The following is a 22,645-nucleotide window of genomic DNA, read 5'->3' on the forward strand; positions in this document are numbered from 1 at the left end:
ACATACATGCAGCCTTCACAGTTAAGGTTTAAGAAAATTCTGTCAATTAAATTTATTCTTCAGTTGCAATTTCAAACATTAGAAGTTTTTAAAATAGATCTAAGGTATAAAATTAAATGTAAGGTGGTATTCTCAGAATGTTGCCTTGATTCCCTCAGCACATGAAGTTCACATAATTATATTTTCTTCAAACCTTGACACTCATTTTTGCAAAATGTTTATAGTTTGTATATATAGACCCGCACATAATTTTTCAGACAGTCATCCTTCCAATTTTATAATATCAGTTATACTGTACGGGTTAAGTTTTGCCTCTTTTGGATTTAGAGAGAAAAAATGTGTAAAGTGAAATAAGGATGACAAACATGATTGTTATCAGGCTCCGTTTTGGACTCTGAAAAAATTGCACCGCTAACATCATTGTGCATTAATAAACTTGATAAGAATTATTAAAGGAGTGCTAATCCTGTCTGGGAGAGGGAAATAGGACAAAATGCTTTGAGAACCTGCAGTAGAGCTGAGTCCAGGAAGTGAAATACAACGAACAGTAATTGACCGTGCGGCAGTAAACGCGGGAAAATGCATCCCTTGCACGAATTCACCGTTACAGAAAATACCGGAAAATGCATGCTTTCGACTGGTTAATACCAGTGAACATAACGTTGGAATGCGCAAAATGGCTGTAAATGGCAGAATACATGTTGTTTTCCATAGATTAACCGAACAACAATAAAAGGTAAAACGCCTGAAAATGCGTTTTCACGAAATTTCTCGAATTCACTATTGCGGAAAAACGTTGGAAAATGCATGCTTTCGACTGGATAATTCTTGTGAACATTTCGTTCACCGGGCGTAAAATGGTTGCGAACAAAAGAAAACATGGCATTTTCTATGCGTTATACGAACTGCAAACTCTGGAAAATATTATGTTTTCCCGTATTTACACACATTAACCTTCCCGGAAAATGCGTGTTTTCAGCTGTTAACTCCGGTGAATACGTTGTTGTTCACTCGGAAAATGCCAATGAACGAAAGGAAAACACGCTGTTTGCCATGTGTTAACCGAGCGGTTAATGCCGGAAAATGAATTGTTTACCTGCATTTACCGCAAAGGAAAACTACCGAATAATGGAACGAATACTGGGATTCACCGATGCGAAAACGCGCAGAAAACGTCGGATTTTCCGTAGGCAAAACACGGGTAAACGATAGTAAATTGCCACGTTTTCCGTAAATTCAACCTTCGTTTTCCGTACGGTGAACGCTTGTTTTTTTGCCGTGAGGAAGAAGGTATCATCCATCTTAAGAAACCTTCTGAAACAGGGAATTATGCAATTACGAATCACAAACTTTATTGACCAAAAAGTTCTCTCATCTACCGAAAAAAAAGAAAACCCCAGACCCAATTCAAGAGGGTGTACAAGATGCAAATAGTCTCAATCTGTTCCCGCTGACAAATTTCAGAAGTAAAGAGGCTGAGTCCATATCTGTCTGGTTTGTAGATAGCTATATGGCTTAGGCAAGGAAATGTATCCTCTTTGTGTACAAACATCGATTCGTCTCTTGTCTAGATTTATCCAAAGCACAACGTAGCTTTGCAAATGTGCTGAATGGCTTTGGGTTGGAATGCATTGGTGAAGTAGAGACTGATGATGAGATGATTATTGGTGAGTTGAATCTTTAATAAGGTCAATCAGTCACTTATCTCAGTTAATCACCAATTCCAGTCTGGGCAATAATTATTGCAGTTTCTCTTGCTTTGACACCAGTTTCCTGACAAATTTAGTAATCCTTTTTTAAAAAAGTGAATTCTATGATATACAATTTGGTCCCAAAAGTATGATGCATTTGTTTTAAATTTGCTGCAGTTTTGTTCAAAAACTGTTTTTTTTTTCCATTATAGCTGATTTGCTGAAGGAATTTGCTAGCATGATCAATAGTGTTGAAGATGAACGAGAAAGAATGGTAATATGGTTTTCTTCTCGTATGACAATTAATATCATAATAGTAATGATTATCATCATCTTAAATCAATAATCTCAGGCCACAAAAAGTGATATTTCCCAAGTCTTTGTTCATTTCCTTCATATTTCCCATTTTTCCCATCTTTGTGGGTCTTCCTTCTGGGTCAAGATATTCAAGATTCATTGTTATATAGTGAGCACTTTTTCCTTCTAGTTAAACCATGCAAATTCCCAGCTGATAGTACCGCTAGAGATATTTAGGAGAGAGCAGATTGGAGGAGCAAAGGTATATTGTTGGTACTTTGTTTCTTGTTTCACATTATTATTTGAAGTGAATCATAAGGTTTGACAAAAGAATGACTGGTAATGTGGAATTCTGCTTTACAACTTCCCCTTAAAAATGGCTTGTTGCCATTAAATTTACCAGAGGTAGCTTTTGGAATTTTATAAGGAAATTAAATTTTGAGCACCCTCTTAAGTTTGAGATTCAGGATATTAGGCAGACACTATGTTAAACCTTTACACTCTGACATCAGTATCTATATTCTTCATACTGTACTCTTTACATTTTCTTTGGTTACTGACAAGAAGAATTCATTAAACAATCAGAGCTCATTAGGTTGGTGATAATTTGTTAAATGCTGATTATCTTAAATGAATGATTCAACACTATTATTGTAAGGAGAAATTAGATGCTGGTCACTCAGGGCTTAAAGTTCAGATCATGTGTAATAGTGTTTCCCCCTTCTCTTTTTTACTTTGTTTGAGGTATTTTATATCATATATTTATACTTTACATCACATAAAAAAACTAACATTTCTCTGTAGGAGGAAAAAAAGAAATTTGACAAGCAGACAGAAGAATATTGTTTAACAGTTCAGAACTACTTGAATCTTTCTTACAAGAAGAAAGAAACCATTCTGAGTGAGGTTTGTAGTATTTAGATAATTTTACTAGTAGTAAATGTTGGGATACACAACAGGCTGGTGTTTTTGTGTGTTTAAGAGGTGGGGGTCACTCTCTTATGATTTTAACCCTTTCTCTTCCAAGATCTCTTTAGTAATTCTCCTTACTGTCTGCAATACAATTCTTATGATTTCAGTTTGGAGATTTACTTATTAGATCAACAAATACACCCTTAATTCAAAATATTTCTTAATTGTCATCACTTGTCTGCTTGATTTTGTATAGATATTGTAAGGAGAATTTTTTTCTTGGTCGCTTTTTTGGAATTTAAGGGTTGAGCAAGATTCTTCAGTCTCACTTTGACTCTCTCCACCCAGGAGTACAAATAGGTATCAGTGAAGCCTAGTAAAATGCAGGTGGGGGTGGGGAAGGGGCAGTGGTAACATGTGATGGACTGCTAGCCTACATAGCGGTGAGGCAATGCCCCTAGCAGCTTCATTCTATGGAGACTGGAATAAGCTTTAGCACCTTGGCTCAAGAGCCGACTTTCTCTTTTTACCTTTCAAGTAACTAGCAGGGCAGGGGACCTAGAGTGGGGACATAAGTTTGCGAATTTTTTTTGGCATGAGTGCACAAGATTCTTGACTTAGTTATTTTCATGGTAGCATTTAATCAGGGATATTTGATGTATTTTTCTTATTTTTTTTTTTTTTTTTTTGCATAGGTGGATCAACTACTTCAATCAGAGAAGCGTCTTTTCCATCAGTCTGCCCTTGATTATGTTGTCAAACTTCAAGAGGTCGATGAGAAGAAGAAGTTTGAATTTGTTGAAACTGTAAGTATAAACAGAAATGTTACAGTGGTAAGAGCCCTTATCCTCATTATGGGGGTTGCACATTTTCTAGGTTCTGGGTGTAAGAAATTTCTAGTAGTTAGGGACCAAAAAAAAGGGAAGGTTTGTGGTTGAAAAGTTGTTACTTCATCACCAGAATGGACTAAGATGGGGTAGATAATTGGCCACAGAATAGAGTATGATGGGGTAGTGGTTCTGAGAGGCATGCTGCACACACCCAAACAAATAACACAGGTACCCTCTCCCCTCTCCTCTAGGTCCAACTACTGTAGTCACATCAAGTGTGCAGCCCTTGAAGACAGCAGTATCAGTCAGTACTCCCGCAACCAAACCTGCAGCCCCAACAGCAATAGCAACCGTTTCAACACCAACTCCAGTCCTCTCTACCGTCAGTGTGGCAAGAGTGACATCTGCTCAATCCACTGCGCCTCCTGCTTCGACACAGTTGTCTAGAGCGGCAAGTGTGTCAACTGTGGGAATGGTCAAGTCAACGGCCGGCATTGTGAAAGCAACCACAGCGACTGGGGCGCCGGTGGTTTCAGCAGTGTCGACCCCTCTTGTGTCTACATCAGTGTCCAGTAGCACTCCTGTGGCAGTTGTGTCTCCACTGGTGTCATCTACAAGACCTGCTGCGACTGTCGCAGCGGCCTCTCCCGCCAAAATGACGACAACATCGCCTGCAACAGCCAGCACCAAACCGTCTCAAGTCAGCTCTGCTTTTACACCGACTGTAAATGGTGGAGTCAGTGCGACGACTAATCGATCAATAACATCCACCACAATAACAAAGGTAGTATTACCTTAACGTTCTGCAGCGGGCAAAAGTTTATAATAATATGTATTTTTATTGTTATTACCTCACGTGGTTTCACCATTTGACAACGTTTTCACTCGCTAGGAATGAAGTTTCTCTTTTACAATGGGTGAAAATGCGCGGGGGGAAAACGATACATAGAACTTTCTACCATGTAGTTAAAAATCGATCGTGTTTCCTCTGACTAACGAGTAAAACATCTATGAATGCTTGAAAGAACAGTTGTGTTTACTCACCTGATCAGGTACAAAGGCCAGCCAAGCAAACGTATACAAGGAAATTACAGCCTTCAAATCAGTGGTATGATGTGGGAATTGTCAAGGGAATCTCCATGATGGTCACACATTACTATTTATCCAATGACAGCACAAGTAACGAGGTACGTGTTGATACAAGTCAAAAATGTCTGCCATGCAGTTCTTATGATGTTACTATAGAGAATTTGGTGTTGGGATCAATTAACGATTCCCTATTTGATATGTTTCTGTATCTTCGTCACTTGCCTGCGTTATATTGTATCTATATTGTAAGGGGAAATTCCGTCTCGGTCACTCATGGGAGCTAATCACAGTTTAAATCGAGGTAAGAGCAAGTGTCATTGTGCCAGTTGAGGTCGTCGCTTTTCAACTGATACTAAAAGAAAACGCTTCCACGGGCCGCTGAGTTTTTGGTTTCCTCATGCAGCTCGAAGAAAAAAACATTTTCCTACAAATTTTTGCTGTTTTTCTAAGGGCAAAGCATTCTTTGACGTAGTTTGTCTTTTTTCAGGGAAACCTTGACGTCGAAAGCAGCTCCGAACAAAGTTTAAAGAAACAGGAACTTCTACCAGGGACTGCTTATAAATTCCGTGTGGCGGCCATCAATGCATGTGGTAGAGGGCCATTTAGTGATGTGTCGGCTTTTAAAACGTGTCTGCCAGGTAAAAGATGCTTATATGTGAACTTTAAACGAAATTTGTGTTTAGCTTCTGTAGGGCCTCTTGCTGGTTAGAGAAACGCGGAGAAAATATCCTCACCAAAACAATTATCCCGCTGGAATGGGACGTTGCCAGCATTATGGCGATGCCCAACTTTCTACGAACTCTCTACTTTTATTCTATTATTGCCTGGGGATCAGATTTATTTATGACTGTCTCTCATGTTTGTGTTTCACTTTATGTCAAAGCCTGCCTTATGAAAGATATCGCGTGTTTTCGACACTGATATAAGTTACCAGCTACCAACTCAAATTATAGCACATTGTTGTCGCTGAAGGTGTGTCAAGTCAGTTATGTCCCACCTTACGTTACACAATGTTTTGGTTTTGTCACGATACATCAATCTTTTTCCAGTCTTGCCCGACAGGCGATGCCATGTTTTGTCACGCCACTCACGTCATGCCGTATCAACTCATGTTTTGTCACCCGTGTCACATCATATCACAGCTCTTTCTTGTTTTTCAAACTCAAACTATTTTTTATTGTTTGGTAGGTTTTCCTGGAGCCCCGTCTGCTATTAAAATCAGCAAGGTTTGCATTAACGTTGTTTGAAATCAGTTTACTCCTCTTTCGCGCATATCGACTTCTCTACCAAGCCCGCTATTATCTTTAGAATTGCTGCTAAGAATGATAAAGGGTGAGGAGATACATCTGCTATTACTTTTGCATTTTGAGTCACAGCTTACTCGTTTGAAGAAAGATAAGGAAATATTCAAACTAAAGTGTTATTTATGTATTACTATTTTTCTTCATTTTTCTTCCAGTTATGGTCCGGCGACTCAAGTAAGGTGGCTTCAAGGTGAGAAATTTCTCCATCCCTGCGTAGGTCAATGATAAGCGTAAATTTTCCAAGATCTTCAGTTGCAATCTGTGTAAATTTTCTCTGGGCTTGATTCATCCTGGTCCCTTTGCGCATTATTGTTACATCATTTGAATGGGTCCACCCTACCAAACGATTATTGAAAGCTCTTACGTTACTTAGATCTAAAGGCAATTGGTTGTCACACTAAGCAGATTGACTCAATGTAATTTGACGTATCTGCCCCAATTTAAAGTACTCCGAGGGTTTTATTTTAATTATCACCTCTGTCGAAGTGAAGTTAAATAATGCTGCGTCGACTTAATTCTGCCAGGTGTGAGAGACTTAAAAGATGGCCAACTAGCTGTCAAGACAACAACCAAACGGTCTGCCGCAGATAGGTGAGTAGTTCATGGCATTGAAATGAAATTCTATTTAACTAAGTGTATTTTAATTGAGTGTCGTAAAGCTAAAACCATAACAATCACAACGGCCAATGGGAAAAAGATTTAACATCGCAATGAGCTCATGAGGACTGGGACTTAATTAAAAGGAAAAAGAGCCTGAAGCGCGGAGAAACGGAAATGAGTTTGGTTTTGCATCTGATTGGTTGAATGGGCTCCGCAAGTTTTCTGGACCAATCACATAACGTTGTAAAGATAAACCAGTACAATCCTGGTTCACCTTTGACGTGAATTTAAAATTTCTTTTTGATACGACACACGCCTAAACTGCTTGTACATCTTCTTATTTCGAAAGAACTCTTGAATATTTCCAGGTCCTTTTCTTGGACACTAGAAGTATCAGTATTGTCAGTGCCTAGCCATTTTGTGTTTTTGGAACTTTTTAATTTCAAGATATAACCCCGAAGACTGCCTTGGAATGAAAATTCTCAGTTTGAAAACTTTCTTCTTTCTTGTCATCCACTTTCTTGAAAATGCATCAATAACATAAGGATAAGTAAGTTTTTGATCAGTTCTAACACGTATATGTACCACTGTCTGAAGACACAACGTTTATTTTTATTTTCCAGTAGCCGCTCAGCAGATTCGTCCAAGAGGGCCAAGAAAGATAAAGAGAAAAAGGAAGAAAAGGTGAAAAAAGAGAAAGATACTGAAAAGGACAAAGAAGCATCACAGGAAGACGCTGCCACCACAAAAGAAACAAAAGAATCTTAATATAAATACCTTGCACAGACAGAGAAACAGTTATTTTATTCAGAAAGCTCTTCTTAAAAGTGAACTTTCTCGGTAGTAATACAGGCGGGCCATTTTTTACTTTGGTGAGTGTTTTTTCGTTTTCAATCCATTCGCTCCAGACTCTAAAGAAGACAATTACTGGCTTACGCAATTTTCTGCGGGTTCAATCAAGCCAGTAAAGATGGCTAAGCGCGGGTCACGCGTGAGTGGAAAAGAACCCCTCCTCTCCCTGCACGATTTCAGCCTCAGAATTTGCCCCGCTCTTGCCATCATTCGCCCGCAAAACTCTGGAAAAAAACTCTCGTTCTGCCGATTTGAAATTACGGACCTTTTTGGCGGAAGGAGAGGGGAGTAGCACTAAGTTTAATGTGAAAGTGAAAAAATACTTAATTGTGTTGGCTGAAATATAAAAGTGCAATGAGACAGGTAAATTCTGCGGCTTGGTGGCGAATAAGTTTACAGGATATCTTTATCACGGTGTGATAATTTGTTTAGTCTGTTTTGCTATCGAGAACGTACAGTTTATTTTATCGTACAGAGAAATTCGTATATTATCGTCTTATGTTGCCCTTAATTGGGCTTCGTCACGAGAATGTCGGATAAATTAGGGAAACCTTCCGTCAGTTTGTTTGTTTGTTTGTTTCTTTTTCTACAATCTAATTGAGTGGCTCAGTTACTTAGTTTTTGCCTAAGTACGTCTGAGCCAGCGATTGTCAGAGGCTTGACTTGTTTTCTTTTGGTACTCCGTGAACTCGGGTTCCCGAAATATGGAGCTTAGGCAAATATGACGGTGACACCTAACAATTGACGTGTTTTTTTTTTGTCGAGTTTTTTCCCTCTTGAATGTGTAAACATGCATAATGTACCTTACGCGTCACGTTTATCCATCAGGTTTGAGCGCCGTCACTAGCCAACCCCAGGTCACCGCAGAACGTTTCGAAGACGAGTTGAAACGACACTTCCCTTCGTTTCAAATTGAGATTCGTTGAAAAAACTTTTGTCCCTGCGACCATAATTTTTGTCCCCTAAGCAAGTCACATGAATTTAAACTGATCTTCGCAAAGATCAATTGAGGTAGTGCGACCTGTTGTAGAAGCAGCACACATTGAGCTGTTTTGCAGAAGAGACCTGTAGAGGTTGCTCTTAGTCTGTGATGGAAGAACTCCAGTTCTTTAGAAAACCATTGACGTTGCCATGCTGGTCGTTAATCTCGAAAAGCTCATTTGTTTTCTGCTGATGACGTTTAAGCCATTTGTTTTACCACTTTATTGTCGCCGTGGTGTTGCTTAAGATCCCTATTAGAACAATTTTCAGTTAGTTTTTTCCGATTACAAAACTCTCTGGAAATTCTCTCCACCCTCTCTCGGTCGACCAGATGCGAAGCTGAGGCCAATCGCGATTTTGTCCGTTTAGTTTCCTTACGCTTAAGGCAAAGTGCTTGTTTTTACTTTAAGTTTTCTTTGGCTCCCTCTGATATTTTTTTTTTTATGATTAAATCACCTGATTACTTTGGCCTTGGTTTACGACACTTTATTGAAATGCACTCGAAAGTTTTGCAGGGATTCTTAGATCTTAAAGCTAATCACGAGCTTTCAATGTCGAGCGATTGGTGACTGGCTTCACACCTCGCATCGTGGTGTTTTCGTATTGTGATATGAACACACAACTCATAGTCTTAAAATCTCGAGGGATTTCCCAAGGGATAGTCTCAAGTATCCCTAGGATTCACCGAGGGATCTCGTGGAGCGAAAGAAAATAATCCTACCAGTGTTTAATTCTATTTTTTGGTTAAATTATAGTTTTTTCTTTTCATTTGGGAAATCCTGGGGAAATATGGGCTTGCATTCTTGTTGTACAGTGTGTTACCCTATTCAAATGGTTTCTCAACCTTTTACCTCCTTGGATCTGAGTCGCAATTATCCCTTCCCTATACATTTCCTTGTCAATAAGTTAGGAGAATTTGGTGCTCTATTACGATAGCGCCCTAAGCCCTCAGTTCGTGTATTCTCTTTATCTTTTTTTCCTGGTAGCGTACCGATATTGTAAGGAGAAGTGACTTCTCAATCACTTCCGGGAGGTAATCGGTTAAAGCCACCAGAGACTCGGAAGTTTAACTGTAAATATGTATAACCTGAGGATCTTACAGTATCATGGCAGCAAAAAAAAAACATTTTAACAATGATTCCTTGGCTGTCGGTGTACCCATAATTTATTATAATGTAGTTATTTAACCCGATGACGGATTTAACGGTGTAGTATTTTAGTGCTGTACGTGTTCTGTGAATACATTTAATTTGATAAGAGAGAACAGTTCAGTTTGTACACTAGAAGTGTGAGAGGAGACTGTAAAGGACTTTTTAGTCTGCGGATTTTGTAAGAAGAAAAGTAGTAAGTGTAAATGTATTTACCTATCTCAGAGACAATCGCTTCAGATTAAAAGGCGAAACTTCCGGACAAAGTATCTTGGTTGCTTTTGGGTGACTTTTTTCGTGCAGATTTGTTTAGCATCTCGTATAGGACGCGGTCGTTTAGGAATTTATTAAGGTTCATGTTAGTGTTCGTGGTGTAATTTGTAATCCTTGAGCTTCGATTCTCGAATGCAGCGCATTGGATGTACAACGCCTGAGAGAAATTATTACCCCTTTCCATTTGATTAGTTGAAAACTGAGAAAATATTAGCGACTCAAGCCCACTATCGGTTGTGGGAAAGAGATTGCTTTCACAATGAGTTCTCCAATGCATTGTACATTATGCAGATCTGCAATTACTGCCTTTTTCCCAGGGATGCCTTTTTTTCCGTGCACCGACAGCGTAAAGAGTGGTCAAGCTGGGCGAGAAAGTTACTTATTCTTATTCCTTCCCCACCCAGTACCAAAATAAAACGCCTCTAAGTAATTAATTAATTAATTATTAATTAATTGTTTGTAACAGATCTTATTGCGCGCGTCAATCAATTATGACGAAAATTCACCAAGGCTTAGACCAGACGACAACAACCGAGTATAATGACTGCTGTGATGGCGGTGCGAGCTGGAAACGTCTCAAATAAGGCGTTAGTAAAAAAGGTGATTGGATTAATCGTCGTTGTGGTTGTTTGTGTGGCAGTTGTTGTTGTAGTTTTAAAAGTCCTCAAAACGTCTGGGGACTCCTCTAGCGACTCCAAAAAGGAAAAAACATTTAATGAAGGTACGTTAGATAATTGAAATTTTATTTTGAAGTTACAGTACTCAAACATTTTGCGTCCTTTCGTAGTTTAAGCAACGGCATCATTTAGCATAATGCTTCAAGTTGTTCCTGAAAGATTTCGTTGTTCTGAAGACAATTACCCAAGGAATTAGCACTTTTTTCATTTCAGTTGTTTCTTGTGGCAATTATTTCCGGAAAGAAACTGATTTTTCACAAGTTCGCAGCCTTTGTTTCGTGTGTTACGTCACAACTGTGGCGCGCGCGTTCTTGCTCTCTGAAAGTGGCCAAATAAATTAAAAGTCATTGTGTACCAGGCTTAGTGATCTAAATATCGTCCTAACCCTGAAAAAGATGCGTACGATTCTTGCCAATCCCCCATTAAAAGGCGATGGTTGCAACTGGATCTATTGCATTTTGGGGCTCGTGGTCTATCTACATCAGACTTTTGGAGCCTCTCTGGGGGTCTGAGATAGGGGTTTATGCTACACATTTCTCGTCTAGCTCTCCAAGAAGTCATTTGGGTCATCCGGGAGGCCTAATTTTTACTAATTCCCTCAATCAAGCCATTCTCATGCAGTTTTCTTTATATTTTAGTTCGCGTACTGACGAACCAGGGTGGTGTGGGTAATTTTGGACCATCTATACTCAAGTACGAAGGCGTACTGAAAAACGAGGTCAAAGTCTCCCCCCATCATCCGGGCATTCAACTTTGGACGATTCCAGTTTCTGGTCTCTGGTCTATCGAAGCTAGAGGAGCCTCCGGGGCTGACGGGATATTAGCCGGAAATTCAAGTAACCGTAAGCGAGGAGGATACGGAGCTATTGTGAAAGGAAAATTCCTTCTATACAAGGGAAGAATCCTAAAGATTTTGGTCGGCAATGAGGGCTTCCGTGACTCTCTAGGCCCTCACCGTCCTGGGGGAGGAGGGGGTGGTACCTTTGTTGTGTACGAGGATGGTAAACCGCTGCTTGTAGCTGGTGGTGGGGGTGGTGGTGGAATACCAAAAGCTTGTAAGTACGCATGCACCTATTATACAATGATTTTGTGCCGATTGTCACAAAGCTACAAAAACACGAGGGCCAGAACAAGCTTAAGTCGTTCTCACACAATCAAGCTCCAAATAATCTAATAGTTAGCTACGTATCAAAATATGTATGGGTAGAGAGGTTGTTGGTAGGCTCCAATCACGTCCTTATTGGTCCGAGGGAATGAGGAGAGCAGTTTGACTCAACGAAGCTTTACTTCCCCAATAAGATCGAAAATTTACTGATAAACATGATTTTGGAACTAGCCCACAATTTGTAATCCTCTTACTTCGATGTACGCAGAAGGCACTTAGATTAAATGATTTCTTAAAGTGTTGTGCGAATTTTCTCTTGGAGGCGTTTTTAGTGCCCTTCAGGATAAAAGCTGTTCCGAAGTCACTTACGAATTCGCTACAGAAAGAAGCCATGCACAACATTTTTGTGTATTAGGCTGTAATATACCTCCTGACCCTGGATATTCCGTCTGCTCAATCACAAGTGACTACTTGGGCAGCTAAACTTTAAGATTAATCTTGTAATATTCTCATAGCTCGACAGACAGATGGGAAAGGTGGCAGGTCCAATGATGAGCCATCTTCCAGTGTCAGCGGCAAGGAGGGTAAAGGCGGGAAACTTTTAGACTACAGCGACAGCAGCGAGACGGTCATCAGTGAATCCACTGGGCATCACAAAGTTATTGCAGGTGCAGGAGGAGGTATGTACAGCGCTGGAGTCGGCTTCGAAGAAGGCTGGGGTGGAGTAAGCTTCGTTGCTGGAGGAAATGGTGGAGTGGCAAACATGGTATATGATAAGTTTCCCCATGTGAAGAGGGGTCGTGGAGGTTTTGGTGGGGGAGGGGCTGCCGGTTTGTTGCCCGGAGGTGGGGGAGGGTATTCGGGGGGTGGTGTCAAAGGGTGTTGGTTGCAGTGTGATGGTAAGAATGGTGGCACGGCGGAAGGAGGAAGTTCGTACAACGCCGGGACTTCCCCTTCTAACAAGGCAAACAAGAACAAGGGTCCTGGCAGAGTTTATATCAGGCTCATGTCTGAGGAAGTTGAGGAAGATTAAGCAGATAAAAATATTCCTTTTCCCTTTCCTGGTTTTGATCTATGATATACGACCAGACTGCTAATGCGATCATTTCACTCTTTGAATTTCCATCTACTTCTTGAACGTGTTGCAGCAAAGTGAAATATCATTGGTTTGTCAATCACACTCAAGATAATCTACGAATGAGGAATAAATGATTTTTGTATTACTTTAGCGCAAGTATCCATTACACCTACTACCATACCCGCCATATTCTAGCCTAACTTCCACAGTTCTGTCTGAAAACAATACCGGAACAAAATTAGAGGGGGAGATCTCGTTGCGTGACGAAATAAAGAGCCTGCGCAGAATGCTCCTTTTACATAAATATTCACACAAGCAGCGCATGCACGTTTGGGAGACCGCAACTTCCTAACTTTCTGCGGACGGTCTCCCAAACTAGTCGATAAGAGAAATTTTTCAATTATTTTTCAATTGTTTTCCTTCAGTCTCTACGTTTTTTTAGTTCATCCATGTTCTCCAGTCCTGTGGCTCGTCTAAATGCTGAGGTTATTCAAGTATTCCGCTTCCTTCTTCCTGTTCAAGGCTGTCATAAAACCAGCTGTCCGGTGTGATAGAGTGATTCAGAGCCAATAGAAAGCGTCTTGTAGTTTTCCAAAATTATCTATTTACCGCTGTTGCTGAAACTGAAAGCTAATTGAAACAGGAAGACGAGTTTCTCAAGAGAGCATGACCTAGAATGAAAAAATAATCCTTTTTCGGATATCAAGGCCACTAAAATCGTCTTTTTTGTTCACAAGGGTCATTTAAAACACTTTCCTATGTAGTGAGTTATAAATTGTCCTATTAAGTAAAAAATTTATCTTTCTTCTTCATTATTCCCAAAGTTATTCATTTTAACCGCTGCTGCTAATATCGAACGCTAATTGAAACGGGAAGATGAGGTCATCAAGAGAGAGCATTGCGTAATGTTTTATAACATTCCTTTTCCGGCGGTTCAGGGATTCCAAATGCAGCTCAGGTGGAATTATGAGTAACTAACTTCCGCACACAGCCAGGTACCCGGATTTGATTAGATTCTTCTCGACTTTTTCTCCTTTTTCTCGTCCAGAAGAAAGCCTTATAGTACTTTCAGACGTAAATTTAGTTTCAATTACATTTGAACTTTATTTTTCTTCTTTTCACTGTTATTAATATCCTTCTTCGAGAATACACACCTGTACAATTTTTTTAATACCAAGTCCCGTGGGGCGGGGTTCCTTAGTCTATCAACGTCACGGATAACTGGTCACATGTCTGCACATGCGTAATCAGATTCGAACCTTGAAGCAGAGAAAATTGTAGCCGATCCTGCGCGCGAATTCCCACGTAGACTCTGTGACCCCCTTCCGCAGTATGATTTTATCGTGTCAGCGGTCGTCTCACTTTAGTAATAATAGACAAGGATCTGCCTGCAGTCAACCAGCGGTATCACAATTGATTACTCTACTCTGATCAGTTGGGTTCCGGAGTTGAAACCTTGCAGGATTTTGTTAGAATTTACGTTAAAAAAAGGTGAATTGAATGGCAGATTCAAAGAGGAGGTAAGTACATGGGTAAAAAGAAATGCTTTATTAGAAAACTGCAGAACTTTTCCGTGTATAATTTTTAATACAGTAAAAAAGCTGAGCTTCCAAGGTGGCCATATATACTTTGCCGTTAAGATCAGGAATAGGTTCGTCTGTTTAACAGTCTACTGGCCCATTGAAAACTTAGTAGTTTACATCAGTTAAAATTAAGAACAAGTAAGCATTATTATCGTAAAAAATATGCAGCTTTTAGAAGCTGGCCAGTAAGGTATTCTTGGCTTATTGCAGAAGGAAATGTAATGGTTTCATATTAATAATTAGTCATGGTGAAGAGCAGGTCCTTCACAATAACAGTTTGAGTTGGTGAAGGGGGGACTCAAGTGTGTTCGCATGAGCTGGGAAAACTTGGATTTCAAATTACTGCAGGGAGGGGGGAGTTGGACAGAGGGGTCTGAACATCCTGATTCCCATACCCTTATTAAATGGCTCTTGCCTCTGTTTTATTTTCATTGCAAAAGTTTATGCAATTTTGCTAAAAATTTTACCCAGTTCCTGCCCCTCTTGCCTCCAGTACACCTCCATCCCCTATTCTCATGGGTTCCCATCCCCCTGTCCCCCACCAAATAACTCTTAGATACTGGGAATTGCTTTTGAAATTAGGAAAGAAAGTGTTTATACACAAACCAGTGACAAACGTGTTATACCCGAACATACAGTACAAGGATATGAATTATTTAGAACCGGACCTTCTAAATTTTATCATCAACTCCAATTCCATAATATTTTTCACAGGTTAATACTTCAGCCATTAGTCTTGTAAATGGTTGGTAAATGGTTTATCAATCAGATTGGAACGTACAGGGTAAAAAAGGGCATTTTATCACCAGCTTCTGGAAGTGTGTCTTCAATTTTCTCTTCAGTAAGTTCTTGTTTAGTATTTTATCTTTTGCTTGTTTGTGTGCCTTTTGGTTCTTTCTTGTTTTCTTTACAATTACAGTTTCTGAAAATATTGGTTCCATGGTTTTTGTCCAAAAAGATGTTTAATGAACATGACATATCTATTTCATCAGTTTCTCAGCAAATGAGTGCCTAAATCAAGGAACATTTGCTGTGACTATAACAAAGAAGTATTACTGATCACATTCAGTCAGTCAAATTTTAACTGACTTAAATGATTGGTCTCTTAACAGTACACCTGCATATTCTTTGGGAAAAAATGATTGAAATTATATAGCTTACTTTAGAAAATACACTTTCTCACAATTTTTTTCCCTTGAATGTAAATTTCAACAAGCTGAGCCACAACTCCATCACATACTTTAAAAATGAAAAGAAGACTCCCAGATAGGTTGCTATTTGTGTGTATTTTAAGTGTATGATCATGGACAATAAAAGAAAGGATTTTGCAATGCTGTGGCAAAGTTCACTGCTAAATAACTAGCATGGAAGAACTGTCCACATATATCGCAGCCAAGCCAGTCTTCATTGTCATCCATCTGACACACCTTGCAAACAACAACATCCCTTCCTCTGCCAAAAAGTGAAGTAAAAGTTCAAAATAATTACTTAATTCTCAATTTGATTTTTGGGATTAAACACAATAAACAGTGGTGATTATAATGATAAGAAAGGCATAATTATTGTACCTCAAAATGTCATCGTAACAACTGCCAAACAGGTTGGATAGAAGCTTCATTCTCTCAATAGAAACATTGACCTTTGTGATCGGTCTGTTATCACACAAGTTCCTGGCAAACTAACAATAGATCTTGCAGTTATATTATATATGATGTAAGATTGGTTGATGTAAAAATGTAAATATTCTGATTATGTTTCTTTAAAAACTGCTATGGAATGACATCATATTGTTTTGACTGTTTAATGTCAAAGATATCGATGGAATTGGTACCTATGAGCTCACTTATCTAATTCTTTATACCACTCTAAAGATTACCTTACAAATAAGTACTCCACAGTTGAATCCATCTGTTTGCTGAAAATGGGGTGGCTTGAGGCGTGCCCACTCTTTACTTTTCCAGCCTGTTTTGATGTCAGCAGCCTCACTACAGAAAGATTGCAACCATTTTCATAAATGCTACTGGATATAGCTACAAAAATGAGTTATGAACATTGTCTCAATATTAATTCCTGGCGATTGATGGAATCAATTAAGTTAGGTTTAGTTAAGTTTATGTTACATGAAGTCACTAAATTACTCATATATATATATATAGCTGAAAAATCATAAAAACAATGTGGCTAGTACAATGGCCATTAATAACTCTCACAACAATGAAACACAGGGTCTTGCTGGGAATACAGAAACTCACCTTATGTTATTTATAAGTCTGTACAGGCTGGGATTGGAAGCTGCTGTTATTTCATTTGGATGTTTGTTTCCATGAATAGGATCAATGTAGACACGGATAGATTCCTTGTTATCTAAAATCTTTGAACACATTTATTTTGTGTCGTCAAAACGAAGTCCTGAGTCATGTGTACAATGTTCAATTTATCTAAAGAATATAATACAAATTTTTTGAGACGACTATTTTATAAAAAAAAATGTACAGTATGAATAGCATCCTCGACTTACCAGTAATGTCCAGTGATGTCCAGTGATATTCATTGGAATAACAATTTTTTCAATTCCGTGGAACCTCTCGCCCATCCACAATCTACGGGTACTTGCCCCATGTTTCACCAACTGACAAAGGGTACTTTCAGCAGCAAAGATTTTTGTTAGTTTCCACAGTGTAGCATCAACGATCTGCAAAGAGAAGCACAACGAATTTAACAACTGAAGATATACAAAATTAATCTTTCAAATAGTTACTGGAATACAGTACTGCTCACCGTATCAGTTAACCATCCATCTACAAAACTAGGGATCTCCTCTTTAATTTTCTGTGTTTCTTTTGCAGATAAAGTGCCAGGAGGAAGAGTGGCTAGCAAGTCAGAAATTAAATTAAATTAAAGATTTCTGGAGACTCAAGCTTTCATAATTTTGGGCTGCTTTCTTTGTTTTTCAAAAAAAAAGAAAAAAGAGTGCAAACAAAACAGATCTGGTCCACACGCGTATGTTTTTCACAGCGCCTTGTCTTTTCTTCCAAACCCGTGTAAACTGTTAAAAACCTTTCGGGCCGAGGTTAAAGAAAAAAGTGATCATTTTTAGACTACGAAAAACGCTTTATTAAATAGTCGCTAAATCTTGACAACTGTGAATGATTGTTGACTTTTATGACGATGATTTAGCATTTCTTCGTACTCATTTTCTCACCGGTGGAAGTTGTGCAATAGTCTGTCAACGCACGTGTGGAACGGATGCTGTAAATGCCTTCGGATAATTACCGAAATTAAAATCCTGGCCACTTGATGGCTAAATTTTATTGAACTGTTGCGACATAATATTTCGCTTTCATTTCTTCATTAAAATATGGACGTCGCATCTGGGCTCCATAAATGACTAGCATATTTCCGCCTTTAACAAATAAAAGGCAGCGAAAGGTCAAGTTATTTTGTAATATAAACATGAAAACCCTGGCATGGCCTTCCTTGACTGTATTAGTCCTCTGTTTTGCGCAATCGTTTTCCTATTCCCGAAAATTGCAAACCTAAAATGCTCAAAAGAAAAAGTAAAGAAGATTGAAAATACCATTTTCGGATGATCTCCGCGACCTTTCCTTGACCTCTGTTGTGGAGCGCACAAAACATGTAGAATTCAATGTGGTGAATTGCTCAATGAGATCTTCCTTCCGTTCCTCTGTCCCATCTAAAAACCCGTAACCGTAGTCACTATCAACGCGTACCTCGCAGAGGTTTGCATGAAGAAACTCGATTTCCTTTTTAACTAGCGTAGATTGTTTGCCAGAACTATTTGGATTACAGCTAAGGCTAGTAGCCCGGGTTGCAAAAAATTCGGATGACATCTCGTTAGCAAGGAAAGGCCAATGAGCCCTGATAGGGACGTGACTTTAAGTAATAACGCGGGATTCTTGCCGCTGGTTATAATTAACAGCTGATTCAACCCTAGTCCCCAAGTTGAGCTCCCCTTAGTTACTTATTACTAAAGTGGGACGACCGCTGACACAATAAAATCATACTGCGGAAGGGGGTCACAGAGTCCACGTGGAAATTCGCGACCCTAAACAACTCGCAGGATCGGCTACAATTTTCTCTGCTTCAAGGTTCGAATCTGATTACGCATGTGCAGACATGTGACCAGTTATCCGTGACGTTGATAGACTAAGGAACCCCGCCCCACGGGACTTGGTATTAAAAAAATTGTACAGGTGTGTATTCTCGAAGAAGGATATTAATAACAGTGAAAAGAAGAAAAATAAAGTTCAAATGTAATTGAAACTAAATTTACGTCTGAAAGTACTATAAGGCTTTCTTCTGGACGAGAAAAAGGAGAAAAAGTCGAGAAGAATCTAATCAAATCCGGGTACCTGGCTGTGTGCGGAAGTTAGTTACTCATAATTCCACCTGAGCTGCATTTGGAATCCCTGAACCGCCGGAAAAGGAATGTTATAAAACATTACGCAATGCTCTCTCTTGATGACCTCATCTTCCCGTTTCAATTAGCGTTCGATATTAGCAGCAGCGGTTAAAATGAATAACTTTGGGAATAATGAAGAAGAAAGATAAATTTTTTACTTAATAGGACAATTTATAACTCACTACATAGGAAAGTGTTTTAAATGACCCTTGTGAACAAAAAAGACGATTTTAGTGGCCTTGATATCCGAAAAAGGATTATTTTTTCATTCTAGGTCATGCTCTCTTGAGAAACTCGTCTTCCTGTTTCAATTAGCTTTCAGTTTCAGCAACAGCGGTAAATAGATAATTTTGGAAAACTACAAGACGCTTTCTATTGGCTCTGAATCACTCTATCACACCGGACAGCTGGTTTTATGACAGCCTTGAACAGGAAGAAGGAAGCGGAATACTTGAATAACCTCAGCATTTAGACGAGCCACAGGACTGGAGAACATGGATGAACTAAAAAAACGTAGAGACTGAAGGAAAACAATTGAAAAATAATTGAAAAATTTCTCTTATCGACTAGTTTGGGAGACCGTCCGCAGAAAGTTAGGAAGTTGCGGTCTCCCAAACGTGCATGCGCTGCTTGTGTGAATATTTATGTAAAAGGAGCATTCTGCGCAGGCTCTTTATTTCGTCACGCAACGAGATCTCCCCCTCTAATTTTGTTCCGGTATTGTTTTCAGACAGAACTGTGGAAGTTAGGCTAGAATATGGCGGGTATGGTAGTAGGTGTAATGGATACTTGCGCTAAAGTAATACAAAAATCATTTATTCCTCATTCGTCGATTATCTTGAGTGTGATTGACAAACCAATGATATTTCACTTTGCTGCAACACGTTCAAGAAGTAGATGGAAATTCAAAGAGTGAAATGATCGCATTAGCAGTCTGGTCGTATATCATAGATCAAAACCAGGAAAGGGAAAAGGAATATTTTTATCTGCTTAATCTTCCTCAACTTCCTCAGACATGAGCCTGATATAAACTCTGCCAGGACCCTTGTTCTTGTTTGCCTTGTTAGAAGGGGAAGTCCCGGCGTTGTACGAACTTCCTCCTTCCGCCGTGCCACCATTCTTACCATCACACTGCAACCAACACCCTTTGACACCACCCCCCGAATACCCTCCCCCACCTCCGGGCAACAAACCGGCAGCCCCTCCCCCACCAAAACCTCCACGACCCCTCTTCACATGGGGAAACTTATCATATACCATGTTTGCCACTCCACCATTTCCTCCAGCAACGAAGCTTACTCCACCCCAGCCTTCTTCGAAGCCGACTCCAGCGCTGTACATACCTCCTCCTGCACCTGCAATAACTTTGTGATGCCCAGTGGATTCACTGATGACCGTCTCGCTGCTGTCGCTGTAGTCTAAAAGTTTCCCGCCTTTACCCTCCTTGCCGCTGACACTGGAAGATGGCTCATCATTGGACCTGCCACCTTTCCCATCTGTCTGTCGAGCTATGAGAATATTACAAGATTAATCTTAAAGTTTAGCTGCCCAAGTAGTCACTTGTGATTGAGCAGACGGAATATCCAGGGTCAGGAGGTATATTACAGCCTAATACACAAAAATGTTGTGCATGGCTTCTTTCTGTAGCGAATTCGTAAGTGACTTCGGAACAGCTTTTATCCTGAAGGGCACTAAAAACGCCTCCAAGAGAAAATTCGCACAACACTTTAAGAAATCATTTAATCTAAGTGCCTTCTGCGTACATCGAAGTAAGAGGATTACAAATTGTGGGCTAGTTCCAAAATCATGTTTATCAGTAAATTTTCGATCTTATTGGGGAAGTAAAGCTTCGTTGAGTCAAACTGCTCTCCTCATTCCCTCGGACCAATAAGGACGTGATTGGAGCCTACCAACAACCTCTCTACCCATACATATTTTGATACGTAGCTAACTATTAGATTATTTGGAGCTTGATTGTGTGAGAACGACTTAAGCTTGTTCTGGCCCTCGTGTTTTTGTAGCTTTGTGACAATCGGCACAAAATCATTGTATAATAGGTGCATGCGTACTTACAAGCTTTTGGTATTCCACCACCACCCCCACCACCAGCTACAAGCAGCGGTTTACCATCCTCGTACACAACAAAGGTACCACCCCCTCCTCCCCCAGGACGGTGAGGGCCTAGAGAGTCACGGAAGCCCTCATTGCCGACCAAAATCTTTAGGATTCTTCCCTTGTATAGAAGGAATTTTCCTTTCACAATAGCTCCGTATCCTCCTCGCTTACGGTTACTTGAATTTCCGGCTAATATCCCGTCAGCCCCGGAGGCTCCTCTAGCTTCGATAGACCAGAGACCAGAAACTGGAATCGTCCAAAGTTGAATGCCCGGATGATGGGGGGAGACTTTGACCTCGTTTTTCAGTACGCCTTCGTACTTGAGTATAGATGGTCCAAAATTACCCACACCACCCTGGTTCGTCAGTACGCGAACTAAAATATAAAGAAAACTGCATGAGAATGGCTTGATTGAGGGAATTAGTAAAAATTAGGCCTCCCGGATGACCCAAATGACTTCTTGGAGAGCTAGACGAGAAATGTGTAGCATAAACCCCTATCTCAGACCCCCAGAGAGGCTCCAAAAGTCTGATGTAGATAGACCACGAGCCCCAAAATGCAATAGATCCAGTTGCAACCATCGCCTTTTAATGGGGGATTGGCAAGAATCGTACGCATCTTTTTCAGGGTTAGGACGATATTTAGATCACTAAGCCTGGTACACAATGACTTTTAATTTATTTGGCCACTTTCAGAGAGCAAGAACGCGCGCGCCACAGTTGTGACGTAACACACGAAACAAAGGCTGCGAACTTGTGAAAAATCAGTTTCTTTCCGGAAATAATTGCCACAAGAAACAACTGAAATGAAAAAAGTGCTAATTCCTTGGGTAATTGTCTTCAGAACAACGAAATCTTTCAGGAACAACTTGAAGCATTATGCTAAATGATGCCGTTGCTTAAACTACGAAAGGACGCAAAATGTTTGAGTACTGTAACTTCAAAATAAAATTTCAATTATCTAACGTACCTTCATTAAATGTTTTTTCCTTTTTGGAGTCGCTAGAGGAGTCCCCAGACGTTTTGAGGACTTTTAAAACTACAACAACAACTGCCACACAAACAACCACAACGACGATTAATCCAATCACCTTTTTTACTAACGCCTTATTTGAGACGTTTCCAGCTCGCACCGCCATCACAGCAGTCATTATACTCGGTTGTTGTCGTCTGGTCTAAGCCTTGGTGAATTTTCGTCATAATTGATTGACGCGCGCAATAAGATCTGTTACAAACAATTAATTAATAATTAATTAATTAATTACTTAGAGGCGTTTTATTTTGGTACTGGGTGGGGAAGGAATAAGAATAAGTAACTTTCTCGCCCAGCTTGACCACTCTTTACGCTGTCGGTGCACGGAAAAAAAGGCATCCCTGGGAAAAAGGCAGTAATTGCAGATCTGCATAATGTACAATGCATTGGAGAACTCATTGTGAAAGCAATCTCTTTCCCACAACCGATAGTGGGCTTGAGTCGCTAATATTTTCTCAGTTTTCAACTAATCAAATGGAAAGGGGTAATAATTTCTCTCAGGCGTTGTACATCCAATGCGCTGCATTCGAGAATCGAAGCTCAAGGATTACAAATTACACCACGAACACTAACATGAACCTTAATAAATTCCTAAACGACCGCGTCCTATACGAGATGCTAAACAAATCTGCACGAAAAAAGTCACCCAAAAGCA

The 22,645-nt window shown here is 39.8% G+C and overlaps 5 protein-coding genes and 1 long non-coding RNA gene across 6 annotated transcripts; 4 read left to right on the forward strand and 2 right to left on the reverse strand.

Moving 5' to 3' along the window:
- Nucleotides 1-1,389: 1,389 nt before the first annotated feature.
- Nucleotides 1,390-4,115, forward strand: LOC149035807 (rho GTPase-activating protein 42-like). Its single transcript, XM_089192410.1, has 6 exons — nt 1,390-1,667; nt 1,904-1,965; nt 2,179-2,250; nt 2,793-2,894; nt 3,596-3,733; nt 3,982-4,115. The coding sequence occupies exons 1-6, from the start codon at nt 1,658-1,660 to the stop codon at nt 3,994-3,996; spliced, it is 399 nt and encodes a 132-aa protein (XP_089048536.1). The 5' UTR covers nt 1,390-1,657; the 3' UTR covers nt 3,997-4,115.
- Nucleotides 3,994-9,973, forward strand: LOC149035808 (uncharacterized). The gene is made up of 7 exons (XM_089192409.1): nt 3,994-4,514; nt 4,783-4,917; nt 5,307-5,457; nt 6,008-6,045; nt 6,279-6,313; nt 6,648-6,714; nt 7,347-9,973. The coding sequence occupies exons 1-6, from the start codon at nt 4,203-4,205 to the stop codon at nt 6,712-6,714; spliced, it is 738 nt and encodes a 245-aa protein (XP_089048535.1). The 5' UTR covers nt 3,994-4,202; the 3' UTR covers nt 7,347-9,973.
- Nucleotides 9,974-10,110: 137 nt separating this feature from the next.
- LOC149035809 (uncharacterized) lies at nt 10,111-12,939 on the forward strand. The gene is made up of 3 exons (XM_089192408.1): nt 10,111-10,698; nt 11,293-11,709; nt 12,275-12,939. Exons 1-3 carry the CDS (start codon nt 10,518-10,520, stop codon nt 12,790-12,792), a joined length of 1,116 nt encoding a protein of 371 aa, XP_089048534.1. The 5' UTR covers nt 10,111-10,517; the 3' UTR covers nt 12,793-12,939.
- Nucleotides 12,940-14,198: 1,259 nt separating this feature from the next.
- On the forward strand, nt 14,199-17,565 carry LOC149035810 (uncharacterized). Its single transcript, XR_016182329.1, has 3 exons — nt 14,199-14,357; nt 15,135-15,261; nt 17,267-17,565. It is a non-coding gene; the product is annotated as an uncharacterized LOC149035810 (long non-coding RNA).
- Nucleotides 15,364-17,296, reverse strand: LOC149035811 (uncharacterized). Its single transcript, XM_089191702.1, has 6 exons — nt 17,199-17,296; nt 16,939-17,112; nt 16,673-16,791; nt 16,297-16,405; nt 15,989-16,098; nt 15,364-15,872 (listed from the first exon to the last, which is right to left on the reverse strand). The coding sequence occupies exons 2-6, from the start codon at nt 17,011-17,013 to the stop codon at nt 15,722-15,724; spliced, it is 564 nt and encodes a 187-aa protein (XP_089047828.1). The 5' UTR covers nt 17,014-17,112; nt 17,199-17,296; the 3' UTR covers nt 15,364-15,721.
- A 2,078-nt stretch (nt 17,566-19,643) lies between the features above and the next one.
- On the reverse strand, nt 19,644-22,515 carry LOC149035812 (uncharacterized). Its single transcript, XM_089192411.1, has 3 exons — nt 21,928-22,515; nt 20,917-21,333; nt 19,644-20,351 (listed from the first exon to the last, which is right to left on the reverse strand). Exons 1-3 carry the CDS (start codon nt 22,106-22,108, stop codon nt 19,834-19,836), a joined length of 1,116 nt encoding a protein of 371 aa, XP_089048537.1. The 5' UTR covers nt 22,109-22,515; the 3' UTR covers nt 19,644-19,833.
- Between the last annotated feature and the right edge of the window lie 130 nt (nt 22,516-22,645).

Source organism: Pocillopora damicornis, chromosome 13, assembly GCF_964200805.1.
Source record: "Pocillopora damicornis chromosome 13, jaPocDami1.2, whole genome shotgun sequence".
In the NCBI taxonomy this organism is placed as follows: Eukaryota; Metazoa; Cnidaria; class Anthozoa; order Scleractinia; family Pocilloporidae; genus Pocillopora; species Pocillopora damicornis.

What these genes read in the sequence shown, in the direction of transcription:
- LOC149035809 (XM_089192408.1), top strand. Translation starts at nt 10,518, where the DNA reads ATGACTGCTGTGATGGCGGTGCGAGCTGGAAACGTCTCAAATAAGGCG. An exon ending in GGAAAAAACATTTAATGAAG is followed by an intron (nt 10,699 to 11,292) that starts GTACGTTAGATA and finishes TTTATATTTTAG; the next exon opens with TTCGCGTACTGACGAACCAG. An exon ending in TGGTGGAATACCAAAAGCTT is followed by an intron (nt 11,710 to 12,274) that starts GTAAGTACGCAT and finishes ATATTCTCATAG; the next exon opens with CTCGACAGACAGATGGGAAA.
- LOC149035808 (XM_089192409.1), top strand. Translation starts at nt 4,203, where the DNA reads ATGGTCAAGTCAACGGCCGGCATTGTGAAAGCAACCACAGCGACTGGG. An exon ending in TTTTAAAACGTGTCTGCCAG is followed by an intron (nt 5,458 to 6,007) that starts GTAAAAGATGCT and finishes ATTGTTTGGTAG; the next exon opens with GTTTTCCTGGAGCCCCGTCT. An exon ending in CTGCTATTAAAATCAGCAAG is followed by an intron (nt 6,046 to 6,278) that starts GTTTGCATTAAC and finishes TTTTTCTTCCAG; the next exon opens with TTATGGTCCGGCGACTCAAG.
- LOC149035811 (XM_089191702.1), bottom strand. Translation starts at nt 17,013, where the DNA reads ATGGGCGAGAGGTTCCACGGAATTGAAAAAATTGTTATTCCAATGAAT. An exon ending in AGACTTATAAATAACATAAG is followed by an intron (nt 16,406 to 16,672) that starts GTGAGTTTCTGT and finishes ATCTTTCTGTAG; the next exon opens with TGAGGCTGCTGACATCAAAA. An exon ending in GTGGAGTACTTATTTGTAAG is followed by an intron (nt 16,099 to 16,296) that starts GTAATCTTTAGA and finishes ATCTATTGTTAG; the next exon opens with TTTGCCAGGAACTTGTGTGA.
- LOC149035807 (XM_089192410.1), top strand. An exon ending in AGCAGATTGGAGGAGCAAAG is followed by an intron (nt 2,251 to 2,792) that starts GTATATTGTTGG and finishes ATTTCTCTGTAG; the next exon opens with GAGGAAAAAAAGAAATTTGA. An exon ending in AAGAAACCATTCTGAGTGAG is followed by an intron (nt 2,895 to 3,595) that starts GTTTGTAGTATT and finishes TTTTTTGCATAG; the next exon opens with GTGGATCAACTACTTCAATC.
- LOC149035812 (XM_089192411.1), bottom strand. Translation starts at nt 22,108, where the DNA reads ATGACTGCTGTGATGGCGGTGCGAGCTGGAAACGTCTCAAATAAGGCG. An exon ending in GGAAAAAACATTTAATGAAG is followed by an intron (nt 21,334 to 21,927) that starts GTACGTTAGATA and finishes TTTATATTTTAG; the next exon opens with TTCGCGTACTGACGAACCAG. An exon ending in TGGTGGAATACCAAAAGCTT is followed by an intron (nt 20,352 to 20,916) that starts GTAAGTACGCAT and finishes ATATTCTCATAG; the next exon opens with CTCGACAGACAGATGGGAAA.